General features: G+C 31.9%; 1 protein-coding gene and 1 long non-coding RNA gene across 2 annotated transcripts; one reads left to right on the top strand and one right to left on the bottom strand.

Annotated features, from left to right (window-relative positions):
* Window positions 1-1209: 1209 nt before the first annotated feature.
* Window positions 1210-3828, top strand: LOC145161301 (uncharacterized). Its single transcript, XM_079080804.1, has 9 exons — window positions 1210-1513; window positions 1586-1647; window positions 1801-1891; window positions 2102-2188; window positions 2314-2367; window positions 2570-2757; window positions 2924-3006; window positions 3196-3296; window positions 3466-3828. The coding sequence occupies exons 1-9, from the start codon at window positions 1463-1465 to the stop codon at window positions 3685-3687; spliced, it is 939 nt and encodes a 312-aa protein (XP_078936930.1). The 5' UTR covers window positions 1210-1462; the 3' UTR covers window positions 3688-3828.
* A 3502-nt stretch (window positions 3829-7330) lies between these two features.
* On the bottom strand, window positions 7331-9310 carry LOC145157069 (uncharacterized). The gene is made up of 4 exons (XR_013737073.1): window positions 8814-9310; window positions 8233-8650; window positions 7958-8110; window positions 7331-7827 (listed from the first exon to the last, which is right to left on the bottom strand). It is a non-coding gene; the product is annotated as an uncharacterized LOC145157069 (long non-coding RNA).
* Window positions 9311-16501: the final 7191 nt, after the last annotated feature.

Here is a 16501-nt window from a genome sequence, read left to right as displayed (position 1 = left end):
ACTACCTCTTATCCGTGTTCACATATCGGCAACTTTTTTTTTGTACATAAGAAAGCAACTAACTTGTTTTAACTGTGTAACATCCCAAAAATCGTGACCAAAATTTCGTTTTTAATTTAATAATAAAACCATAATTGTCAAACCATTAATTTAATACTCCGGCATTGGGCCCCGCCTGGCAGCGAGCCCCGCTCGGTATACAGATCTGTCTCTCTTAGGCCCCACCCGAGGAATGTTTGCATATTAGATTATATTTGTTGTTTGTGTGATACTTGTATGTGTCTGGTAGAGAGGTGAGTGTGGGCGAGGTCCCGTATCTCATCACTAGCTTGTTGGAATCCTAAGTCGATGACGATTTGGAGACCAAACAATCTAATTTATGGAAAGTTTAGTTTATGGCAAGTTGGTCATAAGTTTCCCAGTATAATACAAGTTGGTTTGTTAGGCTATATATACATGTTCATAATCAAGTTTATGATTATGAGAAAAGATTGTATCCAATATTGGTTTTGAGTTATTTTCCAATTAATCAAAGAGGTGTTTGATTAAAACTGTTTTGCAATTACGTTTTATAAACTAGATAGCTGAGTACGGACAGGGTTCCGTATCTCATTATTAGCAGTGTATGTTTCTTAGGACAGGGATACAGTAGAATATGTTTCTTTATGTGTTAGCATGTTATATGATTGTATGTGTTTAGCGGGCGGGGCCCAGAGACAGACGGGGCCTAAGAAAGACAAATATGTATACCGAGCGGGGCTCGATGCCAGGCGGGGCCTGATGCAGGGCGGGGCCCAATGTCGGACTATTAAATTAATGGTTTGACAATTATGGTTTTAATATTAAATTAAAAACAAAATTTTTGGTCATGATTTTTGGGATGTTACACTGTTAAAACAAGTTAGTTGCTTTCTTATGTACAAAAAAAAAAAAGTTGTCAATATGTGAACACGGATAAGAGGTAGTTACGCTCCTATGTCATTTTCCTTTTGAGTTACCGGTTAAAACAGGTATTAGCCGGTAATATTGGTGTAATTTAAACGGTTAAAACAAGTTAGTTGCTTTCTCATGTACAAAAAAGTAGAAGTTGTCAATATGTGAACACGGATAAGAAGTAGTTACCCTCCTAAGTCATTTTCCCAAATTTATTCCTTATCAATAAATGCAGATAAATATTTGTTAAATTGTTTAATTATATGATTACGATATTCTACTAACTAGAGGGTTTTGTGCCCGTCGACGCACTGCTATGGTGCTATTAGGCTTGTTGCAAAACCCTGAACCCTCGTCTCTCTCTCTCTCTCTCTCTCTCTCTCAAACGCACACTTCTGCGGAAGACTCCACCCAGGCCTTGCTAGCTAAACTTCGGTTTAGTAGCTGAGGCTGCGTCGGTGCATGTTCGTTACTTGCTTTCTCCGAGTAATTATATCAAACAGTTGGTGTGCGTCACTCGCTTTTCAATATGATGAAGGGGAGCAGAACTACTGTTCTAACATTCGCTGAAAAATGCAAGGTATAAACCAAAATTTCTCTCTACACCACACCTGCCAAATGGGTATGAGAGTGACCATCGTATTTTTTGCAGAATATATTGGCGTCAAATTGGCAAGGTAGTCTCAATACAGTTAAGGCTGATGCTACAGGAAGGTACCGATCTAATTTTCTTTGCTTTGATTGTTAGGATTTTGTTAGGTAATGCAATCTTATATCGATCGTATGAGTGTATATATCCTAATTTTTAAGTGTATTAATCAATCGGTACGGCTTTGTTTGTGTGCGTGCGTGTGTTTCGTTTTACAGCAAGGAAGAAATTTACAGTTCAAAAGTTAAATACTTTGTGAAGAAGGGGAGGCCTTACATTTGGGTACCTGAAGATGACTTGCATAATGTGGTATGAATCGATTAGACCATGAACAATTTCAGACCACTCTGTACTTGTTTGTCAATAAAAGTTCCTTATAACCTGTCTGAGTGATGTAATTTACACTAGAATAGGGCTGGTAATCTTTTCTACTTTCTTTGATAATTGCATAATCTGAATTATTGTACATCATTAGATATGCCCTTCTAGTGTTCTTATTTGTGTATTTTTCTAAAAAAGAATACAGTTATAGATGAACGTGGCTCATTGGCTGTCACAAGTCCCTTACCAGGGTCACTTGCAAGTCTGCTTCATTCTTTGAAGAAGGTCAGTTAATTTTCTTTAACCTACAAAGCTTTGTGATCTGAGAGTTAAATGAGAGTGTTGAAAGTTGAAACCAAACTATGTTGTCTTAATGCAATATTAATAACCAAAAGTCTCTTATTTTACAGCCTCCTAATCGGATTGCTCTTGTTGGTGAAATTCTTCCACTTGGTGATAAAAAGGTACAATTTCAGAAGCAAAACATAAGTGGTCTATGTATCGATTTTCATGCCTCTTTAACTATACTAGTCCTTGATTCAGTTTTGATTCTATGTCACCAAGAGAATGTTTAAATCTTTCAAAAATGATAAAAACTTTAGCTAATACAAACTTTGCTGATGGTCTTTATGTTTAATTCTAGTATTATTTGTGGAATTGTGTCAGGCGAAGTCGGCTGCAGAAAGCCTTCGAGAGATGATAATATCAGAAGCAGAGGCAATAAAAGAGTTCAGTTATTCAGTTTCAGGTATATTAAGCTCATCTAACTTCAGATCCACATCTCGTGCTGAAAATCTCCAAGACCTATTGAATGAAGAAGATCAACAATACAGGATTTATAAGTTTAATCCAAGGTAAGAATATGCCTTTAGAAATCTGATCGGTGTTCTTTGTTACGAATTGCATGCAACTATTTCATTTCATATAAGTCAGAAAACACATCACAGAAAGGCCAAACAGTGAAAACATTATGTGGACTTGCATTTGAATTTTGATAAAAAAAAGTCTTTTTCCATGCAGTTCAATCAGTTACATAGAAAGCAAGGGAAGCAGTCATGAAGTGGATTTGAAGGATATGGAAGAATCCAAGGCTGACCCCTTGTGTAAGTGTTTTTGTACACATGCATGATATATTGATATTTACATGTGCATTTATTCCAAGGAAATTGCAACCTACTTGTATAGCAATGTACTTATATGGGTAAAAAAATAAAATACATTGGTATTTGAGTAAATTATTGTATTGCTTAGGGATGATGTAGTTGATTTTTATGATTATACTATTTTTGTAGCGGTTTTTTCTGGAAGCTTGATTGATGGAATTAATCAAAGTGAAGCCAGACGTCGAGCCCTCATAATCTTTTGTGCTACATACTTGAATAAGAATGTGAAGGTACGTTACGTGTGATCTCAAACACCATACTCATTCACGTCTTTCTAAGAGCTATTTTTCGATTATAAGAATGAGAAGGGCATTCACGTCTTTTTGCACAGATGAAAGATCGAAAGACAAAAAAAAAATGCAATTTCTGTCCCGGGTCTCTGATGTTTCACGTGTGCAGGATGCAGTGGTGGTGTCTGTAGATAGGAAAGGGCTGGACTTGTTGGGGAAGGTGGTGGGACCCACGATGGAGGAATACGAATGGAAGGAGTTGAGATTATTTTTGAAGGAAGAAGCAAGAGATGTGGAGACATTCTGCAGACGACTGGTTGAGATGGAAGAGGAATCGATCAAGAATATTTCAGCATTCAGTGGTCTGCCACTGGAAGCCAATGATAGTTAGTTAGGCTGTTGAAAAGTTTCTCAATTGAGCTATGTGTGTGTGTGTGTGTGTTTTGTTTGGATTTGTGTCTTGTGTATGGCGTGAACCACACCACTCAAAAATGATCTCTATTATTGCAATATCGATAATTTGTTTCATTTAGTTATTTTCTCAAATTATCAGATACATTTCGTACCCGGTTTTGAATTGTGGGGTATTTTCCTAATATTTAATATTTCATATCCTCTGTTATTTGATTTATTTCAAAAATGACATTTGATTGTGGCATGCCGTAAAAATCTTCCACTGGCGGAGCATCCATAACCAATGTAATCGTTCTGAAGGTGTTGCCTCCAAAGCAAAATCCAAAAATTTGGCAACATTTCAATTTGTGTACAAACAATGATTTGGTTCCTTGTAAGGATTTAATTTCGTTTTAAACATAAAATTACATATTTTTAGGCTTTCGAACTTATATAGGATGTATTAAATATTTTGGGAATACTTGTATCAAATCTAATGCAACTTTTCGACTTGTATACAAACAATGAGTTGGTTCTTTGGTAGGATTTAATCTTGTTGTAAACATAAAATCGAATATTGTTTAGGATTTGGAGCTTATAAGAAGTATTAGATAATTTCGGAATAATCGTAAGAATCTAATTCAACCTTTTAATCTTATTTTAAGAGGTTATTTGGATTAGGGTTAGTTAGGTTAGATCTAGTTAAAAAGATTGTTTTGACTAGATGCCAAAAATGATATTATAACTTGTTAATATTACTTAATACCAATTTTGGTTAAAAAAATATCTAAACATCAATTCACAATTGATTGTTGAAACAAGCAAGGAACCATAATTTTTTTTTATTATTATTTTATTTCTTTTAATAACCCTCCTCTTTTATTTTAATTGTCGTTTATTTTTGGTCACGACTAAACCTTATACCTTGTACATAGATGTATATATAACAATAATTGTGTCTTTGTTTAAGCTGTATTATCTCTTGATACAACTATCAATATGTTTTAAACCCGTTATTATTTGTTGGTTTGACGACACAACAAGAATCTAATGGGGAGAGTACTGTAAGCACATGGAAACATGATGAGAATTGAATTAGAAAAACTTTGTTCAACTTATTTGTTGTGAGTAACTACTGTTTAAATTTGTTAAAAATGAAGCGTTTATTGAGTATACTAGTGCTTTAAATAGGAAGATTAGTTTGTCTTCACGCATAAAATTAGTTAGGATGTTGCAAACTATTACATCAATGAAAGAGACACATTGTTTGATTACTTAGGTAGTCCAACCAACATCCTTTATTTGACCATGGATACTTACATGGTCTTCATGACACATTTTATCAAGGTTCTAAATAACCTAAGGTCTGATTTTGGCGGCAATGTCAAACCTCAAGTTTTTACGAGCCTTGGCGAACCACATCGTTTATAAGGCGTGACTTAAGGCAACAATTTTGTATATAATTAATATTTTTATATGTATTTTCTTCTATTATTTATTTTTATATACATATATGACTTAAGGCGACATTTTGTTAAAAGTTGGAGGCAAGTATAAGTCTTGGAGCTATGTCATGCTATGGCGAAGCCATGACAAACTTTTTAGAACCTTGCATTTTATAGATGACGATTGAGTTAGATATAAAATGATTATTAATTTCATACTTTGTTAATAATCATAAAAGTGAGTATATATATATATATATATATATATATATATATATATATATATATATATATATAAAAGGTGAGGTTCAATAGAGAACCATAAATAACCAATGAACAAAGGAACCAATCTTTTTTTCAACTTTTAGAATTTATTTTTTATCAAAAAAAAAACTACAAATACAGAAATTCATAACTTTTTATCATTTTTCCAATGATATCAAATTCGAATTTTTTTTATACGTCAAATTCACAATGTGAATCTTTGAAAATTCACACGGTGAATCCGAAAAATATTTTTCACATTCACAATGTTAATATATGAATTTAGATATTTTTAGATTTTTTTTTCGATAAAGAATAAGCTCTAGAAATTGAAAAAAAGATTTGGTTCTTTGAAGAACCAATAATTATGGTTCTCTATTGAACTTTTCCATATATATATATATATATATATATATATATATATATATATATATATATATATATATATATATAGGTTCAAATGTTTCTCACATCTATTGTGTGCTAGAATGCACCAATAAGAATTTAGTAAAAATTATATGTATATTAAATGATATCCATACTTATAATTATTTTTTATGGAAACTCATTAAATTCGTCATTAATGTCAACAATAATATTCTTTCAGAATGAATTCGTATCTAGAAGAATGAGTGTATTCTAGTAGAATGAGTGTGTATTCTAGTAGAATACACTCTCATTCTTCATATTCCATACAACTTTATTGCATTTTAAGTGAGTGACTTCTGAAACAAAAAACGAACTCATAAATAAAAACCTAGATGCGAATTCATTCTGAAAGAATGTTATTTCTGACATTAATGATGAATTTAATTAGTTTCCATAAAAAGAAAATTATAATTATGGATATCATTTAATATACATACAATTATGAAAATCATTTAATATCTATCTTTATTTAATTAAATAATTATTTAATTTTACTAAATTCTTATTGGTGCATTCTAGCACACAATAAATGTGAGAATGCACCGATAATTATATGGTTCGTGAGTTATTAGATTATATATACGGATAACGGATTAAGAACATTATGAGAATGACGATTAACAATATCATCAAACGATATGTCAATTGAGTTTTTGATAAGAAAATTGCCTAATATAAAATTTTCAAAATAAGATGCATGGCTCATATATTGAGTGTTATTGTTAAAGATGGTTTAAAAGATCAAAATTAACATAATGGTTTGAAAAAAATGGTTTGAAATACAAAAATCTACACAACGAATAACGAAATCTAAGAAATATATGAAAGAATGTGGAGTGGAATCAATGAAATGTTAATGTGGTGATTGTTCTACACAGTGTAACTCCATTCACAATTTATTAAAACTAGGAAAAGGACCCATGCTTCGCATGGGTTGGATTTTTTTTTCTTCAAGTTTTTTAAAAGAATTTGTCATTTATCATTAATAAATATACTGAAATTAACTCATTCCCATATAAAAAAAATGTTAAGCTAATGCAATGACAACAATGCTGAAAGTTGAAAAGGTAAATTAGAATATTAGACCTTGTTTGTACAATAACTAAACACCCCTAACCAACTTAGTAAAAGTAGAATAGTTAGGCTTATGTAAACAATAAAAAGAAAATATGATAGTACTACTCACCAAAATAGTTGGGCATGAACATGAGGAAATCATTTCTATGAAATTGGAAATTGCTTAACTTGTTAGATATTTACTTAGTTGCAAGCCATTGTTCCCCAAAACCAAATCTTCCATGTTTTTGTCTCCTAAAACTGAAGCATACAAAGGCCCTGATGATAATTAACCTGGAATGTTGTTTTTTTTTCATGCGAGTAATCTTCTATTGTATCTACATAAGCTTAAGCTGGTATGGACTTCTTCCTTGCCTGTTAACCATTTGATTAATGTTCATTTTGTTTTTTGTTTTTTGTTTTTTGTTTTTTTACAAAGATCAGGTATTTGATTTAAGCCAGTTTCTTTAACAAAAGCATTGTAACATCCTATTTGCTATAACACCATTTCATAATGGAAGATTTGAATGTCTTACTAAGAAAAAAACAATGAAAACACAAGAGTATACACCAACCGGCTTTTCTACTTGAAGAGCACCCTGAATTGTAGTATCCATCAGCCCTGCTCCAGCCGCTGAGCATGAAGGACATCCCAAGACCCAAATCACCTCTGTTTCCAATTCGTGTGTTCGGATATAATGCTCATGTTCTGCCTGGCCCCATCTTTCCATAACTCATTCTTCACTTTCATTCATACATACATAACCCAACCACCTTATCGGCCGCTAAACAATCATAAATTAATAACTCTCTCTTTAAATATTGAACAAAAATCCCAATACTTTTACTTCAATTGGTGAAATCAACCAAAAAAAGAAGCAAATCAGGACTCTTGGTTTAGTCACTAAACCATGACTTTTGATTTTTTTATTCGTAATTCCTTCCTACAAAAAAACGACAAAAATAGGGGTTAAAACAAAACAATCATGTAAATATATAAAATCAAAAAGAAAAATTGTAAAATAATGCAAGGAGTTTAGTATTTTAAATTTTGAAATGAGTAAAAGAACGTACTCTGAAATAGATTCAAGGAATTCAGGATATCGAGGATGTATATATTCATGAAAAAGTTGGTTGTGAGTGATAAGTAAGGTAATATATTAGATGTCAATCATAAGCTTTCTAATACCTTCATTATGGTCACTTGACGCCCTTCCTTTTTTATGCCTTGAAAAAAGTAAAATATTTGTTAAATATAGATCTTGATTTGTCACCATACTCTAAATTCAATGTCATTTAGTGACAGGAGAACAAAAATCAGCTCACTCATCAAAAACAGGAAAACTGACCTGAAAATGCAAAATTGGGGGTAGTTTGGTCTCTTCCATTTTTAGAAGTGATAAGACCTAAATGTTGAGCTTGTTATAAAAGTTGAGCAATGACAATTAGGTTATCAGGAAGGAATAATAAGATGAACATGTAATAATAAATTAAATAATCAAGAAAGGTCAATTTAGCGTGGTTTAAAGCAGACCTAGAGTATATAGCCAAATGTATGGCACTGCTCCATGGGCGCTACAATGACTGTGTAAGAAAGCTATGGACTCCAAAGATTGAACAAAATTCTTCAGACTGACTTCAAAATTTCTTACCTGAAGAAGCAAGTGGTTTCATCTCAGCCATGTAATTTGTTCGAAAGAGGAGAACCTACCACGAAGATTGACCCAGCTAGGCTTTTTTTCTCCACAGGGACATTCCATCGAACAGCTAGGGTGCAAAATCAAAATTTTAGACATGAGTGGCCTTCATCTACCAGGTAATTGCTTATTTCTCAGAAAAACATAACATACGAAAATTTCAAACAGATTGTACACCGTTTTAAGTTGAAAGCATGGAATTATAGTGCCTAAGCATGGGTAGAAAAACTTACGCCGACATCTGATAGGTTTTTCGACAGTGTTGGTTGAATCCATGGTTTCCACTAACGTTGCTGCTACAGAAAACAATAAATGGAACAATTACATTCAACAATTGACACAGCAACAAAAAAAAAAGGCGATAGAACCCTAAATCAAAGTAACTATACAACACAATAGAAACAGAAATTAAACAGCAAAAAGCTGAAGAAGATAGCGATGAAGAACAAAGAAGCGGAAGAAACGATCTGACAATACCCAATATCGGAGAAGATTAAAGATACAACCTTAATCAGTAAATCGAGATACGTAAGCAAAACGAATGACAAATTACAATAAGCAACGAAAATAATCGGCAGATACGAAGTAGTTGAAAGGAGGGCGGAAGCAAGGGTTTCCAAAAAAACCCAAAAGCGGTCGTCAAGTGGAAAACATTGATAGGCGGTGGAGGAACAAAGGTCATTGGAGGAGAATGGCGGCAAATCATCAGGAACATAACACGTATGAAGCAAAGCCAACAGTTTTGCAAAGACAACCCCCAAAAAAGTCAGCGTTAACCAAAAGAAGCACGTAGGGGGAATCCTTAAAATTTGGTGGTCAAACTCTGAATCGAAAAACTTTCCTGTTCAAACGTCCCACGGGATTTAATATATATATATATATATATATATATATATATATATATATATATATATATATATATATATATATATATATATATAATTGTCTATGGCATTAGAAGGGGTTTCCATTAGTTTTGCATGGATCCATTTTGTTTTCACATGAATCCATGGGTATTGTATTAATACAAGACAAAAAAATAAAAAAAAGGTTTTCATCAATCACTTTTTTTTTGTTGTTAGATATTTCAATTTTCACATGCATGTGATCTAGTAAGAGTCCCCAAGGATACGATTTTAGCGCTTGCAAGGAAAATAGGGTCTTTCTTAATAAATTCAAAAGAAAAACTGAGCTTGTATCACACATATTTGTTTTTTTTTAGAGAAATAAAAGATGTCGATACTATGGGAGTGGGAAGCAAAACCTCCAGCATGTTCAAAAATGCACAACAAGTATGACAAGTATCGGGGGGATTTTAAGAAACTTAACAACTTCATGTATTTTGCAATTTTCTTGGATCTGACCACGAATGAATGAAATCCTCCTTTAGACTTGGGGAGTGGTGCGGTAGACAGGGGTGGACGCAAGATTTCACAGTAGAGGTTGCACGGGAAAGTCAGGGGTTGCATGGTAGTAGAAAAAAATAAAATTTTCGAAAATTTTCGAAAAATTTTCCTTTGCGGCCGAAAAAGTCAGGGGTTGCCGGTGCCACCATTGACCACCCCTAGGCTCGCCGCTGGCGGTAGAGGGAGTGCGGTTTCACCACCTAGGCAGCGAACACCGCCCCCTGGGTGCGAATTAGACCGCAGTGTGGTAAAAAATGGCCGCGATTTGTGATTGGGTGGGGAGAATTTGACCGTTTTGTGATTGGGTGGGGAGAAAATTAAAGTTTTTATTTAAATTATTATTATTTTTTAAATAAAGTGTGACATCACTCCTTGGGTGTGGCAAGGAACCACACTTTTGTGGTAAAAAAATGATGTGACGCTTATGTGACAACGAAGAGAGTTCGGTTCCGGTGGCATCACTCCCTCCAGCCTTATTGAACATGTTTTTCAAAAGTTGATTAAATATAAGAACATAAAGAATGACTAGGTCGAACCGAAAGTAGCGTCTAGTTGTGGAGGTTAAAAACAATTATATGAATAATTTGTTTAAAATGTACGAACAAAAGTTTGACACCGTTGAGTTTCATGGAGCGCCTCAAGAAGATAGGAATAAAGATGTTTGTAATGATGTCGGTCAGGGATGATCCTGAAGATTCAAATGCTCTCAGGACGAGCCGGAAAAAAATGTCCTTAGGTCTTAACGTGTAACGAATTAAATTATCATTCTTTACCATTCAACATTATGATTTCTCATCTTCTATCATAGAAATCTGGGTGATAATAGATTGCATTAATAATACATAAAGATAATCGCCATTCTTTGCGATACTTAGTCATGGGGTACATTATACACTACAATTAATCACCGACCATGATGTAGGTATCAATTTTGTATGTGAGTTTTTTAAATTTGGAGGGAAACAACTCAATTGCAATGGAAACCAAGGTAAAAAGATAATTGAAAGAGCCAACAACTCCTTAGAGCATCTCCAACCCACTCTCATTCTCTATTTTTTCCCCTATTTCTTCCCACATTCTTCTCCAACCCTCCCCCATTTATTCCCCCATTTTGGGGATATGAATAGTATTACACCAAATATGGTGTTATACTATTCATTTCTTCCAAAATGGAGGTGAACTTTGCGTTGTCGGTTTTAGTCTCTCTGTTATATATTTATACATTTCTAGTTCATTTTTACCAACTAATTATAATTTAAATATAATATTAATACTTATAATATTTTGTTATATATTAAATTAAATTAATTAATTATAAATATAAAGTTTGTTTTTTGTTCATCAAATTCATATAAAAATTTAAATACATATTGGAATTTTAAAAAACGATAACGTATTTTACAAAAACTTATAATTAAAATATATATTACAAACACGATAACATATGCTGTTAAACATGTAGTTAACCTATATATTACAATAATAATCTAATAAAAACCAACTAGTGACAATCCTATTATTTATTTATTTAAAAGTGTGTATGTGTAATATTTTTATAAATGCATGTATAATATTTATTTATAAGTTTATTATAAATATAATCGTTTGTATTTAATATTAATGTAATGAAAAAAATATAGATTATATATTTGTTAAAACTAAATTAGTAGAAGGGTGTGTTTGACAATCTATATAAGTTGAAATAATGGAATATACTATAAATATATTTTTTTGGGGTAAAAATGAGCTAAAAAATGAAGTAGGGTTGGAGAAGAAACACTATTTGCCCCATTTTTTACTCCATTTTTTAGGGAAAAAATGAAGGTGGGTTGGAGAGGTCTTACAATAATGACTTTGACATTCTAAATTGGTGGAAATACAATGACATGCGTTTCCAATTCGTTTCTCAGACGGCAAAAGACGAAGTTTTATACATTTCTTGTTTTTAATTTTTTTAGTTATAACTTTATATATTTTCCATGTTAGATATTTTGGGAATACAAATAATGACCATGACGTCTGGGTAAATGTTTAGCACTAGTGGGTGTGCATTAGATCCATACAGGACTAGGTTGTCAACACCGATAGTTGATGCATTGATTTGCATCCAAGATTGGGTAATGAAGTCAACAAAACCGATTATAGAGTATAGACGATGTTGAGTACTTTTAAATAATGATTTCTTTAGCAAAAGTTAACAATTACCAGCATATTTTTTGTTTTATTTATACAATTTATAAAATTCTATATTATTTTGTTTTCTAGATTTTTATATAAAATTAAAGAGACAAATACGTGAAGATAACAAAAAAGAAAGAAAAGGAAAAAACACATGTCGAGTAAACGATGTTTGTATTTTTTTTTTTCTTTTAGCAAGATATGTGGTAGAATATTTAGATATACCCGGTGACGTTTTTTATTAATATGTTAATCTTTTAGCTAATATATTAACATGAAGTTTTCATAAACCTATAAACAATTAAACCAAAGAAAGTATGATAACTAGTTGACTGAGATCCCAACATATATTTCAAAGTATTTTTTAAGTAAACTTATAAATATTGTAAAATACTGTAAGTATTATTAAGTATATTTAATCATGAGTAGTATATTTGATATTATTCGTTTAGAATAAATTTAAGTTGGTGTACTTAACATGTAGTTTTTTAATGTCATTTGACATTTGTTGTCCAAATTAAAGATATGTACATTACAACAACGGGTGACCAATGTCCAACTGGGATTGATAAGAACAAAGACTAAACGACCCACAAAACTCGGCGAAAAGGGACATATACATAATAAATATACTAGGTGTAACACCCGTGTACTACACGGGTTTTGATCAAAGTTTAAACATTAAGCATTTTTAAAATAAAAATTTCAAATTAAATACAACTATCCAAAGAAATGAATGTAAGATACTACAAGGAACAATTCAATAGACAGTACGTGCAAACTCACTTGTTTAGAAATGTGAATTGTCAAAAGGGTAAATAGTAAAATTTTAATGCCCATATATGACATATATGAAAAGGCAAAAAAGTAAATTACATGCCTTGGTTATGATATTAATTAATTGCTTTGAACTTATATTCATTTGAAATTGCCCAAATCATTCCTCCAAATCAATTCCCCAAAATTAATCCCCATAAATTAGGAATCAATATTTTCAACTCTTATAAAACTTCCTTATTTAAAAATGTGTAATTTTTCTAGACTATGTAAAAAGAAAACCTAAATTATAAGAAAATGACATGTGGCCAAATGCCTAAGAAGATGACAAGTGGCAAAAATTTCTTTATTTATTAGGGAGGACTAGGTGTGAGACCCGTGTAATACACGAGTCTTTTTTAAAAAAAATTAATATATTTTGTTAAGCATTACATGTTTAATAAATTACAAAACTGAATTTGGAAAGAATATCAATATTAGCTGTGAATAAACCAATTTTTGCAAGGTTTCTACAAATTATCGTGAATTCAAAATGGATTGCCCAAAAATTATGTTTTTTCAATTAAGAAAGTTGATTTGAATTTAAATTGAATTTAATATATTAAGTGACAAATTATGTGAGAATTTATGGAGACATTTAAGTTTCTTTATTTTGTTTATTATATTTTTAGATTAGATTTTTTTATAATTTAATAACAAAGCCAAAAAAACCACAATTTGCCAAGTGGATTTAAATTAAATTGAAAAAATTTAAAAAATGACATGTTGCATATTGAATTAGGTGATGACATGTGGCAAAAAACTTTCATTTATTAAGTAGGATATGTAATTATGTAAATTGGTCAGTACAGTATAGTTAGTTATGCCTATTTTTGTTTACACTTTCTAGTATTTTTTTTGTTGACATGAAAAGGACGAAGGTATTATGTGATATAGTTTTTTAGATGATTTATATAGTTTAAGAGGTGATATTCGGTTCTACATCTTGGTTCCAAAAATCCAAATTGAAACTAAAACCAAAACCAAATCGAGACCATATATAAATATTCGGTCCAATTTCTGGTCCATATAAAATGTTAATTCTGTATTAGTCCAGTTCAAGTAAGCCTGACAATATCCGACATGTCACGACAACCCAACACAAATTAAACATGTTTAGATAAGAGATTTCAATATGTTTAAGTAAAATGGTTGACATGACACTGCAAGAAAACTAAACAGATAGGTTAGGTCAAAACTTTCAACTCGAAGATCATCCGTTCAATAATATATAACTTTTTTTTTATAAATTTTATATTTTTATAAATATATTATATAATAAAAGAAAAAAACTGAAAATTAAGATTTAATGTGGCTACATTTGAATTTTATTCCCATTCTCATCCCACATGAAAAAGGGTGTGTAGGGCTTCATTACAAATATCTAAATAGTAAATACTCTTAAGCATTTTGGCATAAGAATAGTTTTGGAACATCATAACCATATTTGTATCAGACACGTTCTAGCTTGATTTTAGTTAAAACTAGGGAAGAATCCCGTTTTGCAAGATTGGATACGCCAAAGGAATAGACAAAACGAAAGGATTTTATTGAGTTACATTGAACTGATTACATTAAACTTGTTTTCTTGTCCTAGATTAGAAGCATATATGATTCCACTTTCCTTGTGAACTGCCTCTCCATACCTAACACTTCATACATTACCTTTTTTAGTACAATCCAATTAATTTCACTGATACTAAATGCAAATTTAACTATCAATAACACTTTATACATTATCTTTTTTAGTACAATCCAATTAATTTCATTGTAACTAAATGCAAATTTAAGCCATTAAATTTATGAGTTTATAGCCATTAAATCTTTCAAAATAAATTACCTTCTTGAAAACCAACCAAATCTTTATACATAAACTGGTCCAAAATGAAAATGCTCAAGTGAAATCAATGAAAAGTATAATATCTTATCTTGTATTTACCCGTTTCTTGTATGACTGTTGAACTAACTTCCATATCATAAAAGTAATATCATGCCTTGTTTTCAACCAAAAGGAAATCGACATATGCTAACCGAAACAAATTGGCAAAGACAATCTCAAATGAAGCTTTTGGTTAATTGGTTTCGACGTCAATAAAAACAAAAAAATGGCGCACATGCATACATGCAACTGGCGAAATACATATTAATGAAAATTAAAGAAAATATGTTTATACCAGTTTGAAGTTCATTGTCAGGAGTTTCAAGTTCATTGTCAACAGGTAATTATTTTTAGGATGTTAAAACTGCAAAAATCTGGTTAATTTAGAGTCAATATAGTAACATACTTTCAGAAATGGTCTAAATTTGAACTTAATTTCATAAATGGTCAAAACGGTAATATAATTATAGAAATGATCACAATGGTCTTTTTAAAATGGTAATTCTCCATTCATGCATGCTATCTCAATCTCACTAAAAACATATAATTAAGATCATGATTGAAGCAACTATCCATATGTTCGTATATATAGCAATACACAGGTTCTATATTTTATACAATAGTTATAAAGACACCGGTTAACGTAAACACTTACCAAAATATAATGCAAAAACGATTTATTAGGCCAGAAATAATGGAAAATATATTTAAATGGCAGAAAAATCCATTAAAAAGAAATCAAACTTTTCAGAACCATTGAATCCTTCGTCTTCATCTTTATCTGCTATTCCATCATTCGATCTTCATATGATTGAAAAAGATCATGTTTTGGTCCCATGGTTGTGGTTCTTGTGAGTAGAAGTTACTCCAGAACCTTTGAGCCTCATATTAGGTCTTTGTTTAGGTCATTAAGTCATAAAAATTGGATTTTGATGAGTATTATTCTTCCATGCAAGAGCTAGTGACCTTTTGATGAAATTATGGAATTAGGGCTTTGGGCTGGACACCATTAAGCCATGCAAAGTCATAAAGTCATGAACTTTATGACTTAAGACATCCCTTAGAGGCTAGATCTGTGTTTTGGACGTTTTGGTCTTAAGCACTAAGTGTTAAAAATGAGATTTGGTCACCAAGGGAGTACGTTGGGCGTACGTATGCGTACACTCAACGTAATACATTGATTCCCCAATTCCTCGTTGTGACGGGTTGTATGCTAGGCTTCAGCACGTAGTACACCAGGCGTACTGGGATAGGACGCAGAGTGTACGCACCAAGTACCATGATGGGTCATTTTTGGGCCTTGGGTCTTTTCGGATTTAGGTCATGAGTTGTTGGATCATATGTGGGAAGGGTAAAATAGTCTTTTACCCCTTGGTATGATAATATATGGCTTGTGCCTTGGATTATGAATGATTGTCTTAATTATTAATTAGGAATGATTTTTGGATATGTTTAGTGTGAGGATCCGGTAGCAGCAGCGCGTGTGTGTTTTGGTTATCTCGGATAGAGGTGAGTCTCCTCACTGTACCCGTGGGTCAAAGGCACCAATGCTGACATATTAGGATATGTTATGTAGAATGCTAACTGTATTTGTGACTCTTGCATTTATATGATGGGTTGGGCCCAAGGGCATACATGTAGG

The sequence above is a fragment of the Lactuca virosa genome, chromosome 2 (genome assembly GCF_052849685.1).
Source record: "Lactuca virosa cultivar CGN04683 chromosome 2, Lactuca_virosa_CGN04683_v6, whole genome shotgun sequence".
Classification (NCBI taxonomy): domain Eukaryota; kingdom Viridiplantae; phylum Streptophyta; class Magnoliopsida; order Asterales; family Asteraceae; genus Lactuca; species Lactuca virosa.
The sequence above is the reverse complement of the archived record's forward strand: the minus strand, read 5'-3'. Positions and strand labels throughout refer to the sequence as shown.

Coding starts and splice junctions, on each gene's coding strand:
- LOC145161301 (XM_079080804.1), top strand. CDS start 1,463: ATGATGAAGGGGAGCAGAACTACTGTTCTAACATTCGCTGAAAAATGC. Junction 1,648..1,800: donor AAGGCTGATGCTACAGGAAG/GTACCGATCTAA, acceptor TTCGTTTTACAG/CAAGGAAGAAATTTACAGTT. Junction 2,368..2,569: donor TTCCACTTGGTGATAAAAAG/GTACAATTTCAG, acceptor GAATTGTGTCAG/GCGAAGTCGGCTGCAGAAAG.